Raw genomic sequence first — 12,641 nt, forward strand, 5'->3', positions numbered from 1 at the left:
GCCTGGTGGGCCCAGCCCTCCTCCGCCTCCTGCACTAGGCGGGCCCCCAGCCCCTCAGGCTCACTCTCCCAGATGAACACAAAACGCAACAAAACCAAACAAAATGGGCATTTAATAGAAAAAAAGGATCTGGAAGAGCATCCACTGTGGCAAGATGTGGCATGTGGCTCTGCCCTTGGACAGCCCTCCCCATCAGTCCAGCTGGAAAGCCTCCGTGTGGGTCCCAGAATCCCACGTGGGCCCCGGCCCTGCCCAGGGATGCTCTGGCTGCTATGGCCCCAGGAGACTGCAGCACCGCCTGCAGGCAGCGGAGGCCAAGGGGGTGGCACCGGGTCTCCCTGACCCCCACCCCTCCAAGTGAGAGCAAGTAAGGTATGAAAGGTGGGAAGCTGAGCCCCACGGTGGCACAGAATCCCCCGGAGGGAAAAACACCTTCCCCAAGGGCCTCTCCCAAGGCGGGGACCCCCATCACACAGCAAAGTCTCGGGCCTAGTCCAGCTCCCGGAAGTCCTCAGGTGTCCCCACCCAGGGTCAGCACCCAGGCCCATCAGGGCAAGGGGTCCTCGCCCTGTGCCCTGACCTGGGGTCCAGTGCTTGAGCCAGGGGAGTGGGGCAGGGAGGTGGGGGTCTGCTGGGGAGGGGGGTACAGCCGGGCGGCCTCACACTGCCAGGCATGGGGCTGAGGACTTGGCACCTCGCACTCCTGCCATTTCAGGATGGAGCTGTGTTTACCTGTAAGGGACAGAAAAGGAAAAGAGGGAAATTGCAGGACACATCAAGACCTCCCTCCCCTCAAGCTAAGGGCCCATCTGGGTTTCCAAAAGTGACCCGTCACTCTCGGGAGCAGAGGGCATGCCCGGGAGGGTGCCAACTCTTCCTGCTGACCCCGACGCGGATGCTTGGCCTCTCGTCCCTCAGCCCCACGCACAGGGAGCTCCTTACAGCAAGAGCAGTACAGCAGCTCCATGACCCGGAAGCAGTTGTCCATCAGGGCTTTGGGCCGCACCAGCTTCAGGCTCCGACCTGGCACATTCAGGAGGGACAACACCTCTTCCACCTTGGGGCTGATCTCCACAACCTGGAGGGAGGAACCGGTCAGAACCATGACAGATGGGGACACAATGCACAAGAGAACCGTGGGGGCTACCTGACTCGGTGCCACCCCAAATCACGAAAGGCAGGCAAGACGTTCTGGGACCAGGAACCTGTGCGTTATGTCTCACCTTCTTCCCGCCAGTACAGAGAGGGTCCCAGCTCTCACCTCTTACACAAGCACAGCACAGAGGCTCCTGTTTCTCCATCATGGGAAAAGCGAACACAGGGCCCAGGCCAGCACAGGGAGGAAGGAAGCCGCTGATCTAGACCATGCCTGGCTGCCCGCCCGCCCCCAAGCTGGGAAAGCTGCCCTCCATCAACTGCAAGAACAAGAGAAAGCCCTCACGGGAGACACGGAGGTGAAAGTCACAGACAGGGCCGGGTGTCAGACTCCAAACTCAGCTTGCCTTCATGAGGCTTAACACGCGGGCAACATGAGGGGTAGCCGAAGTCCCTGAAGAGGGACCACAGCCATTGTAGAGGCATCGAGGAAAAGGTGGGGCCTGAGCTGGGGGCAGCAGCAGCCCACGCAAAATCTCTGAACTGCATTATGTCTCCCAGCACCCCATATCCCAGTCCTACCCTCAGTATCTGGGACTGTGACTCTATTTCTAAATGGGGATATAATTGAGGATCTGGAAGAAGGACATCATCCCAGATTTGGGGAGGGCCCTAGATCCAGTGACAGGTGTCCACATGAGAGAAAGATCACAGAGACAGGTGACCACGTGGCAGAGGCCACCAAAGACTGAGACAGAGGTTGGGTGATGTGGCTGGAAGCAAGAGAAGACCCTCCCTAGAGCCTCCAGAGGGAGTGTCGCCCTGCCGACCCCTGGATCCGGGACTTCTGGCCTCCAGAACTATGAAAGAATAGATTTCTGCTTCAAGGCATGCGTTTTGAACTAATTTGTTACAGCAGTCCTGGAAAACTGGTAGACAGAGGTGGAGTGAGAATGAATCTGGGGAGAACCCAGCCGCCTAGTAGATGTGTCCCCTTGCCCTGGGGAGAGTACACAGCCCTGGGAGCCCCTGGGCCATCTAGAGAAGCTCAAAGTTGAGGACAGCTGGACAGATGTCACCTTCCTAAAGCCTCTTACAGGAAAAGAATCCAGAAGGTCTTCAAAAAGCTCCACCTAGAGACACCAGATGACTCCCAGGTGTCAACCTCAAAGAATTGAAAACAACGACTCAGACACTTGTACACCCATGTTCACAGAAGCATTCTTCATAAGAGCCAAAAGGTGGAAACAGCCCAAGACAGATGGAGGCACAGATATAATTATCTGCACAAAATGGAATATCATTCAGCCATGAAAAGAAAGGGTCTGCTATGGCATGGATGGACTTTGGAAAACATTATGCAGCCAGCTGCGGTGACACACGCCTGTAGTCCCAGCAATTCGGGAGGCTGCGGCAGAAGGATCTGAAGTTCAAAGCCAGTCTCAGCAACTTAGGGAGGCCCTCAGCAAATTAGTGATACCCTGTCTCAAAATTTAAAAAAATTAAAATGGGCTGGAAAGGTGGCTTAGTGGTAAAGCGCCCCCAGATTCAATCCCAGTACTGGGGTTCGGGAGAAAGTAGGATAGAAACAACTCAGAGCCGGGGGTGGGGGGAGGCCACGCCTGTAATCTCAGCAGCTTCAGAATCTGAGGCAGGAGGATTGTGAGTTCAAAGCCGACCTCAGCAATTTGGCGACGCACTAAGCAACTCAGTGAGACCCTGTCTCTAAATAAAATATGAAAAAGGGCTGGGGGTGTGGCTCAGTGGTTGAGTGACCTTGGGTTCAATCCCCAGGTTCAAAAAAAAAAAAAAAACAATGTAGAACCCAGACTTCAGGTACCTCCAAGTAGAGAACGAGGTAGAATAGGATCAGCTTTACAGCCAGATACAATTTCAGGTTCCTCCCAATCCCTCTCCTTTCCAAGTGATGAATCCAGATGGACAGAATGCCTTTATTTTACTTTTTTAATGTGGTGCCGAGGATTGAACCCAGTGCCTCACGCATGCTAGGCAAGTGCTCTACCACTGAGCTACAACCCCAGCCCCCAAGTGATGAATCTAAAGCCCAGAGGTGAACAACCTGTTCAAGGCTGCTGGGGTCCCACCCCCAGATGGGATCTCCTACATTACAGGACCACTGGGAGTTTTAAAAGCTAAGAAAATCTGAAAGGTGGCTTTCCCTAAGTTAAGTCCACCTTAAAGGCAAGGTCCTAGCCTACCAGCAGAATTGGAGAAAAGAGAGACTGAAAATCTGGCTGCAGGGACAGCGGATTTTCATCAGGAGGGGCCAAGAAAGGTGGGCGGGGTCCATCAGCCTCCAATCAGAAATGCTTCCCAGAAAAAAATGAGGGCAGTCCCCAGGTCAGCTCATCTTGCCCGAGGACACCCATCTGGCCCATGGGCACAAAACAGCCACCAAGGAAATGGCTGGACCTCCTGACCTCCTTCCAGCCCTGTCCCAGGACCAGTTCCAGGCAGCTGCAAAAACAATGGCTGGTCCCTAGCCCTTTCATCAACGGAAGCTCACAGTTGGTGTGGGATGTTCTGGCCCTGGACGGGGCCTCCTGGGCAGATGAGTCCAGGCAGCTGGCTGAGCCGGGTGGCAGGTGCATCCTGAGGGGCAGGTGTGCTCTGGGGCCTGAGGACGGCTGGGGGAGGGATCCCCAGCACATGCACGGCCTGCGTGGCTCCAGGATGATCCCCTGGCCTCCCTCTTTCAGAGGGCTCATGCGTTATAGAGGACATCCCCCTGAGGCCTCAACCCTGCCGAGCGAGAAGGAGTCTCTTTTTTTTAAATTAATTTTCTTAATTAACTCAAATCGTGGCCCATTAGGACTCCCGTTCTGCGTCGCACAGTTCTGTGGGTTGACAAATGCATGATGTCACACACCCACCATCAGTGAATTACCCAGAACAGTTTCTTCACCCTAAAAATCTCCTGCACTCCACCTTTTCTTCCTGCCTACACTCCCAAAAAAGCCTCATTTCTCAGACTCAGAGATAGAGAATCCCATGGCCTGTCCGGGATCCACAGCAAGAGAAGCAGGGCCTGGAACAGGGTCTCCACACCTCTTCCTTCCTCCAACTTCTTTTCCTGTATGCTTCCCCCACCCTCCCACACCCCACCCCTCAATGTGCCAGAACTTTCCACACATTCCTCCCTTGGCTCCATAGCCCTTGACCCCACCCCTCGGACACACACGCAGGCCCAGCTCACCGGGAGGCCCTGTTTGATGTTGAGCAGCAGCGTCTGAACCTCCTGCATGTACTTCCAGGACGGGTGGCCCTCGAGCAGCACCTCCTGCACCGACTCGGTGGCACTGAGACTCACCAAGACCCACAGATACCGCTGCTCCTGCTCGCTCACCCGCGCCTTCTGCTGCAGAGACAGGAGAAAACTCTGGAACCCCCCAATGTGGGCTGCTCCACTGTGACCCTCCTCCAAGGACTTGTCCCTGCATGAAACTGACCACAGGGGTCTACAATGGATATCGGGCAACCTCGGACCTGGGTCAAGGGTGGGCTCACTTGAGGGACTGATGAAAGGCCCCTGGACAACAGCAGGACCTGCCGAGACCAAAGTGCCCCTCAGGCTGGGGTCCACAGGGGATCGCAGGAGGTGGGGGTCTCGGCAGCCCGGGAAGGGATCCTCACCAGCCTGGTGATGTTGGCGATCCTGAGCACCCCCTCGTAAGGCACGCCGATCCTGTAGTTGATGGGGAAGTAGTGTTTCTAGAGAGGGACGAACCAGGAGGTCAGAGGCAGAAACCACACAGACAGGCTGCCCCAGCCCAGGTGCATGCCAGCGCAGGGGAGGCCCGCACCAGAGAGCCCCCTGCCGGCACAGGAGTCCTCTGAAGAGGACACATCCCTGCTCCCAACAGCACTGACACCAGCTCGCTTTCCTCTGGGACACAGGGAGGGTGAAACTAAACACATAGTTCCTGCTCAAGCTGAAGTTTGGGGCCCGGTGTAAGGACCCCCTACTTCAAGAAAGACATGTATTTTCGGGGTGAGAGGGATGTTCTACAACTTGCTGTGGTGGTGGTCGCCCAACTCTGTGAACACACTAAAAACCAAGGGAGTTATACCCTCTAAATGAGTGAATGGTAGGGCACGTCCACACTGCCTTCATAAGCTCTTTTTAAAAACAGAGTGGGCATCTCCACTCCCCAAAAAGAACCAAACATTCCAACTGGCAGGTCTTTGTCTCCCCTGCTAATAAGTGCCGGGGTGGGGGGTTCTCCCAGGGAGTTGCTGGAAATGCCCTGTGGCGGGGGTGGGGGGGGGGATCAAAGGTCAGGAGGGGGGGAAGCCCTGGGAGATGGCGGGAGGCGGCCGATAAAGACCCCAGACACGTTGGTTCTGTGTTAGAGAAGGGAGCCCTGGCAACACTGGGGCTGACTCAGGTCCTAGGAGGGTCCCTGACTATCCAGAGCCTTGTGCCAGGTACACCATGGGGCTGGGGACAGGGGTACTGGTGGTGCCCATGTGGTTACCATGTACTGAAGCCGGTTCCTGTACTGCAGCTTGTCCCGAAGGAAGCCTGTGACGGTGCACTCCTTATTCTGGGTCAAGGGCCACACCTCCAAACCCTCATTCCCCAAGGCCACACCAAGGAGGATCCCAAGATCTGTGGACCATAGCCAACAAGAACACGTCAGCACCAGGTACCACGTCCACACTGTCCCCAGGGCCCAGCTGTGCACAACTGTCATCCACGTTCTTGGGTTATAAAGACACATAGGAGAGGTGGTGACAGATGCACAGACCCTGTCACTGAGGAAGACTTCCCACCCAGAACCCGCATGGTGTCCCTGGTTCTGGACCTCAGAAGAGCAAGGACAGGTAGGTGCAAGCTGTCCAGAAGGTGATCCACATCCCCCCCACCCCTGGCCAGCAGATCCCCCAGGAGGCACTTAATCAAGGCCAGTCCCCAACTCCTGCCCCTAAACTTCCATAGAGGGCAACCTCAGCCCCTGGTGTCGGGGTGACACGTTTTCAAAGCCCATTGCTGGATTTCCATTCAGATGTGGATTCTAGTTCCAACTCTAAAAACCACGAGACCCAAGCTACGTTTTCCCCTCCTCTATCTGACCTTGGCATCCCTCATCATTAAGGGTACCAGTGGTCTCTGGCGTCTTCCATTTTGGTGACTCTGGGATCTCGCTCAGGCTGTTAGCTACAATGATTTACCAACATTACCAGCCTTGACCACTGGGGGGCACTGCGACCTCAAAAATAGCCTTTGTGATTTCTACCTAACTGAACAGACCCAATACCTGAGAGAATTTGCAATAAATAGGAGGGTAATTAGAGCAAAAAGAACAAAACAAAAAAGGGCAAGACGTTTCCAAAAGTTCAACCTCACAAATAAAATAAATAAACAATTAGATTACGGTGGCACACACCTGTAATGCCAGTGGCCTAGGAGGCTGAGGCAGGAGGAACACAAGTTCAAAGCCAGCCTCAGCAACTTAGGGAGGCCCTAGGGAAATCAGTGAGAACCTGTCTCTAAACAAAATATTAAAAGGGTTGGGGATGTAGCTCAGTCTTTAAGTTCCCCTGGGTTCAATCCCCAGTACCAAAAAAAAAAAAAAAAAATTAGATGCCATTTTTCATCTAACAAAATAGAAAAATGTGTGGTAACACACACCTATAATAATCCTAGCGACTTGGGAGGCTGAGGCAGGAAAATTATAAGTTTGAGGCCAGCCTTGACAAATTAACCAGACCCTGTCTCAAAATAATAATTACATAAGGGCTGGGGGTGTAGCTCAGTAGGTAAGTCTGAAGCCTTGGGTTGGTTCCCAGCATCACCAAAAAAAAAAAAAAAAAAAAAAGAAAGAAAAAGAAATGAAACAAAAAGATTTCTGTGTATTTGTTTTCTTTTAAGTAATATTTGATGCTGCCAAAGTAGTGAAGAAGGTGCTCTCATCCTAAAAGCAATTTGGCAAATGTTATTATTAATGAATTCAATAAAGTCCACACCCTTTGACCCACTAAATTCAAAAATCAGAAGAACTAAAACAAGAAAAAGAGATGTAGACCAAAAGATTTATGGACTGCAGCGTTATTTTATAATAGTGAAAATCTGTAAACGACTAGGACATTCCATCATAATGAATGTTTCCAGTAAAAATCACATTGTTAAGGAATTATTATGATGTGTGATGAGAAAAATAAGATATGGATGGTGATGTTTTTGAAAAACATGACCCAACACTATCTGCATTCCCAGCAGGACTAGAATTTTATTTATACATGTGTTTACAATTGTTTACATATGTGTTTGGAAAACGTGGTGGAAAGAAATGTACCAAATCTCTATGGGAGATTTTTGTGTTCTATATATTTTGTGGAACATTTTGCATGTTCTACAATCCATACCTATTATTATTAGAGTCAGAAGCAAAAATTTCTCCCTCTCCTCCTGCCCGCCCCATGAAGACAGCCAGGCTGAGTCACTTCCCTGACCCACCTGTTATGAGCAGGAATTACTGATTGGACTTTCCCCACTCACGTACTTCCTGGTACTTGGAAGACTTTTGTCCTTACATCCCCACTGGCCTGGGCCACTCTACCTGTTGGATCACTTCTCCCTCCTCCCTTTCCAGTCCCACCCTGCTGGGTCCTGCTCCAGGACTTTGCTCCTGTGGGACCCCTCACCAAGGGCACCTTCCCTCGGCTTGGCTCCTCAGGCCTGCTCATGGCCTGGGCCACACAGGGGCTTCAGGTGCCTGCCCTTCCCCTCCACGAAAAGTTGCCAGTGTGAAGTAATCCAACCAGCGCGCTTGCTCTCTTGCATCTCCCTGACATGGTATTGGGCCAAAGCAACAGATAAATGCAAACCTAGCCAGTGTTCGTGCCTTGAGATAGTAAGCCCTAAAAGCCTCTCAGCCTTGCACTGACTCCTGAAGCTCAAGATCTTGTGTCCCAGCTTTTGCTCCTGCTCTGCCTTGCTCTAGGGATCCCCTCACACTGCAGATCTCTTTAAAAGTCTCCCTGGGCTTCTTCCCTGACCCTAGGGTCTGCCCTGCCTATACCAGCCCCACCAGCCTCTGACTCCAGCACCACCTGCCTGATTCACTCACTCCCTGATCACAGCACTTCACCCTTGGTTTGTGAATCACCAGTGCTGTGGTCTCATTGACTGAGCGCGTTATGCCTGAGTTTGGGGATTGGCCTCCTGCAGTGGAAATGGGAGGGTGCATCTGAATCCCCTGGGGAGCCAGCCAAGGCTAGGAGAGCTCAGCACCCTCCCCCCCAATCCAGCAGGCCTGGGGTGGGGCCAGATAATTTGCCCTTGTAATCAGCCTTCAGGTGAGGCTTCGGCCTTTGATCTGGGCATGCACCTTAAGAACCATGGACCTAGAGCAACAGGTACAGGGTGGTGGCCCAAGGACCACATCTAGCCCACAGGGATTGCCCGTTAAAATCTGAATTGCCACCTTTCCTTTAAAAAACAGTGTTTCTGCAGGGTAGAGTGCCACACTCCTGTAATCCCAGTCGTCACTCAGGAGGCTGAGGCACCAGGATTGCAAGTTTGAGGCCAGCAAGACCCTGTTCCAAAATAAAAATAAAAAAGGCTGAGGGGCTGGGGATGTGGCTCAAGCGGTAGCGCGCTCGCCTGGCATGCGTGCGGCCCGGGTTCGATCCTCAGCACCACATACCAACAAAGATGTTGTGTCCGCCGAGAACTAAAAAATAAATATTAAAAAAATAAAAAAGGCTGTAGGTGTGACTCAGTGGTAGAGTATCCTGGGTTAAATCCCAGTATCGAAATAAGGAAAGAAAGAAAGAAGTGAGAAGTGTTTCTAGCCTGACATAGTGGCATCCCCACCTGAGATCCCAGCAGCTCAGGAGGCTGTAGCAGGAGGATCTCAAGTTCAAGGTCAGTCTGGGCAACTCAGTGAGGTCCTAAGCAACTTAGGAAGCTCCTATCTCAAAATTAAAAAAAAAAAAAAAAAAAAGTGCGAGGGATGTGGCTCAGTGGCTAAGCGTCCCTGGGCTCAAATCCCAGGACCAAAATAGTGTTTCTGTCTACACTGCTTCTTCTTTCCCATGTGGCTGTCACTATGGGGAGCCCACTCCATTCCCAGGTCCTGCCCTGGAGCCTTCTGGCTCTGCTAACAGTGGCCTCAAAGCAGGGACTGGGTCTCAGAGGGCCACAGCAGCTTGGCCTGGCACAGCCGGGCACCTGGGCTGCCCTGGAAACCTCTCCCTGGACCACCTCCCTGCAGTCTGGGCAGCTTCTCCTCAGTCTTCAGGGGGCCCCATTTCTCATTTTAAACTTATTTTCTGTGGCCTCCACCCAGAGAAACAGGGAACCAAGCAGGGTTGGCACAGCCAAAACCTCAAGACCACTTGTCACCCCCACACTTTGTGCCCCAGGAACCACACAGCCAGGGTAGGCCTGACCCTGGTCAGGAGGCCCTTCCTGCTCCTCCTCCCCCCCCAGAGGTAAGGACCAGGGAGAGAAGCAGAAGCTGAAGGAGATGGGTAGAAGGAGCTTTCTCCTGGTTCCCTGGTCTGGGGGGTGGCAGGGGAGTCGGGGTCCCTGACCCAATCTGAGCCTAGGCAATGGGTTGAGTAGCATTTCCCCCAAAATTCATATTCACCTGGAACCTCGGAATGTAACCTGATTTGGAAACAGCATCTTTAGAACACATCCTGGATTTAGGGAAGGCCCCAGGTGTCCTGGTCAGAAGGAGAGGACCCGGACACACCCAGAGGGAAAGTCCACGCGCAGACAGAGATGAACTGGAGTGAAGCTGCCACAGAGAGGGAGCCCCAGGAGCCCCCAGAAGCCAGAAGAGGCGGGAAGGCTCCCCCCTGAGTCCTCAGAGGTAGCATGGCCCTGCTGATTCTGGCCCCAGAATCTGGTCTCCAGAATTATGAGAGTAACACTTGCTGCTGCCCAGTTTGTGGTCATATATCACAGCCGCCCAGCACCCCAGCATCCCAGCATCCCAGCCCCTCCACTGGGCAGCCGCTCCCCCTGCCCCTGCCTCTGCCCTCCCCTGTCGTCACCACCCACCGGCCCCTGCCACGCCCGAGATCTGCCTCCTGGGCCTGCTCCCCTCCACCTGGCTTCCCATTCCCACCTCCACCCCAGGACCTGAGAGTCGCTACCCGCTGCCCATAAGGTTGCAACAGTGACCCCAGATTCCTCAAAAGCAGGGGACTCCAACCGTGGCCCCCTCTGCCACCTTCCAAGGCTCCTTGTGGTCTGGTGAAGCGGGTGCTCTTCACCTGGCTTTCAAGGCCAACGCCACCTAGGCCCAAACCAGCTTTACGGCCCAGACTCTCCAGCCCCTCCACTGAGCTGCTGCCTGGAACTCGGTCCTCCCCACCCCGTCTGCCTTGCGGATGTCACCCAGCCTTCAAGACCACCTCAGGTGGCACCTCACCAAGCAGCTTCCTCTGCTCCTCAAGACCCGGAAGCTTCCCTAACACGGGGCCTGGCTGGGTCCTTCACCCATTCTGAATGTCCTGACTCTTTCCAGTGTCCCTCCACAAGGACCAGGGTGCCCCCAGCTCTTCTCTGAACCCCTCTGGGCTCCAGCCCCTGCCCCCATTTATTTGGCACACAGTCCCTGGCCACCTAACTCTGAACTGGGTGACAGAGGCTGAGGGGCACAAAGCAAATGAGGTCCCGTTGTCATGGCAAGTCACTCTCCAGTGGGCTCGGGGGTGTCACCAGAGAAATGTGCCGAATCAGAGTGAGTGACGCTGGGCCTGGGGTCTGGAGGGCTCCGTCTGGCCTCCACCCACAGGCCTGAGCGTCCTCCAGGACCTTTCTTGTCTTCTGTCCTCATTTCAACTTATTTTTTTCTTTCCACCCACCGCACCGGTATCGGCCTGCCTTTTGATCTTGGTGTTATAGAGTGAGGGGCAGAGGAGAGCCAGCTGCCTTCTCCAGGTGCTGGACACACAAGTCCCATGTGTCTTGGGTCCCTGGTCCCCACCCCACCCCTGCTGGCCACACCCAGGAGGACAGCAATCCTCTCTCCACACCCTCTGCCCCTGCCATGTTCCCCAGCACCCATGAGTCAGTCCACAGAGATGCTGCCACCCACCCCAGCGCCTGCCCCATCGTCTAGCCACTCACCGTGCCACCCAGTGCCCACCCTACCTGGGACTCCCGTCCAGCTTGCCTGCCTGAGCCTGGGGTCATCGACAGGCAGGGTGGCTGTGGAGTCCCTGAGACTACCTGCAGCTGAGCTGGGGAGCATCCCAACTTCTCCCCAGCAGGGACGTGCTGGTTGCCGTGGCTGTGGCTGAGCCCTCTCTGGATCAAGGCCTCCCGGAGTGGGTCCCTGGGTACTCACAGCGCAGCCAGGTGAATCCCCGGGGCATGGTGGTGCACTGGCTTCCCCAAGAGCAGAGGTGCTGTCCCCAGCAGTGTGTCCACAGGAGCCTGAGCAGGGCCTACATGGCCACGTGTCAGAAAAGGTGGCCACCGAGTCAGGAAAGGGCTGTCCCCAAAGGAGGTGCCAGGCAGCAGGGATCAGGCAGGTGCTCCTGGGGCAGCAGCCTGCCTATCTGCCTGGCAGTGAGGAGGACAGCTGGGGGGCGGTGGCTGCCAGTCCCATGGCAGCCCAGGAGCTGGTATGAGATAGCAGTCTCCCTCGGGGTCTTCCTTCCCGAAGAGGAGGAGGAGAGGAGGAGGAGGAGGAGGAGGGGGAGGAGAGTCCCCAGCAGGCCCCTTGGAATCTGGGGCTGGGTGGCGCTTTCTGGCGCTTTCTCTGATTCCTCCGACTGCAGCTGCTCAGTGTGAGATCCGGCTCTGGAAAAAGAAGGAGGAGAGAAAGTGATTATGTAAGAGCAGGGCTGCCACTCAGCCACAGGCAGGCACAGAGGACCCACCGCGAGCGCAGCACCGGCCCACGCCACCGGGACTCCCGGGTCGCACACAAGAACCGACTTCAGGACTCCCGAGCGGCGGCCCCAGCCCAGGAGTGAGTTACGATGACACCAGCTGGCAGCCTTGGGCAGGAACAAAAGCCGACCTCGGAATGCATGGGCAGTGTGGGCCGGCACCCAGGAGAGGGGGCTGCCCGGAGGAGGAGGTGAGACTCCCGCTGAAGCTGGGGGTGACCCGGCTGCAGGGGAGGCTGAAGAACACATGGCTCAGTCACCCTCCTCACCTCCTGACCGAGCCCCTCCTATATCACTCCCATCTCCTCCCCCTGCCCCGGCAAAATACGATGGTCCAGTTAAATCTGAATGTCAGATAAGCAAATACTTATCCCAGTCTGATTGTGTCATGCATGATTTTTTAGCATAAGTATGTCCCAAATATTGCCTGGGACATACTTGTGTTAAAAAGTATTCATTGTTAGCCGGGTGTGGTGGCTCACACCTGTGATCCCAGAAACTCCCGGAGGATGGAGCAGGAGCATTGCCAAGTTTGAAGCCAGCCTCAGCAACTTAGGGAGGCTGTAAGCAACTTAGCAAGACTTTGTCTCAAAATAAAAATAATAAAAAGGGCTGGGGATGTGACTTAGTAGTTAAGCGCCCACACACAAAAAGTATTCACT

At 54.6% G+C, this 12,641-nt stretch overlaps 1 protein-coding gene across 2 annotated transcripts; it reads right to left on the reverse strand.

Annotated features, from left to right (window-relative positions):
- Positions 1-111: 111 nt before the first annotated feature.
- Il34 (interleukin 34) lies at positions 112-11,534 on the reverse strand. 2 transcript variants are annotated; one of them, XM_026399228.2, is made up of 6 exons: positions 11,430-11,534; positions 5,595-5,728; positions 4,750-4,827; positions 4,313-4,471; positions 943-1,078; positions 112-732 (listed from the first exon to the last, which is right to left on the reverse strand). In XM_026399228.2, the coding sequence occupies exons 1-6, from the start codon at positions 11,455-11,457 to the stop codon at positions 548-550; spliced, it is 720 nt and encodes a 239-aa protein (XP_026255013.2). In that variant the 5' UTR covers positions 11,458-11,534; the 3' UTR covers positions 112-547. The 2 variants fall into 2 exon arrangements, with proteins under 2 accessions (XP_026255013.2, XP_026255012.2); XM_026399227.2 differs by having other exon boundaries at positions 4,313-4,474.
- Positions 11,535-12,641: the final 1,107 nt, after the last annotated feature.

The sequence above is a fragment of the Urocitellus parryii genome, chromosome 15, assembly GCF_045843805.1.
Source record: "Urocitellus parryii isolate mUroPar1 chromosome 15, mUroPar1.hap1, whole genome shotgun sequence".
In the NCBI taxonomy this organism is placed as follows: domain Eukaryota; kingdom Metazoa; phylum Chordata; class Mammalia; order Rodentia; family Sciuridae; genus Urocitellus; species Urocitellus parryii.

What these genes read in the sequence shown, in the direction of transcription:
- Il34 (XM_026399227.2), bottom strand. Translation starts at nt 11,457, where the DNA reads ATGCCCCGGGGATTCACCTGGCTGCGCT. An exon ending in GGGATTCACCTGGCTGCGCT is followed by an intron (nt 5,729 to 11,429) that starts GTGAGTACCCAG and finishes TATGGTCCACAG; the next exon opens with ATCTTGGGATCCTCCTTGGT. An exon ending in ACATCAAACAGGGCCTCCCG is followed by an intron (nt 1,079 to 4,312) that starts GTGAGCTGGGCC and finishes TCCTCCCTCCAG; the next exon opens with GTTGTGGAGATCAGCCCCAA.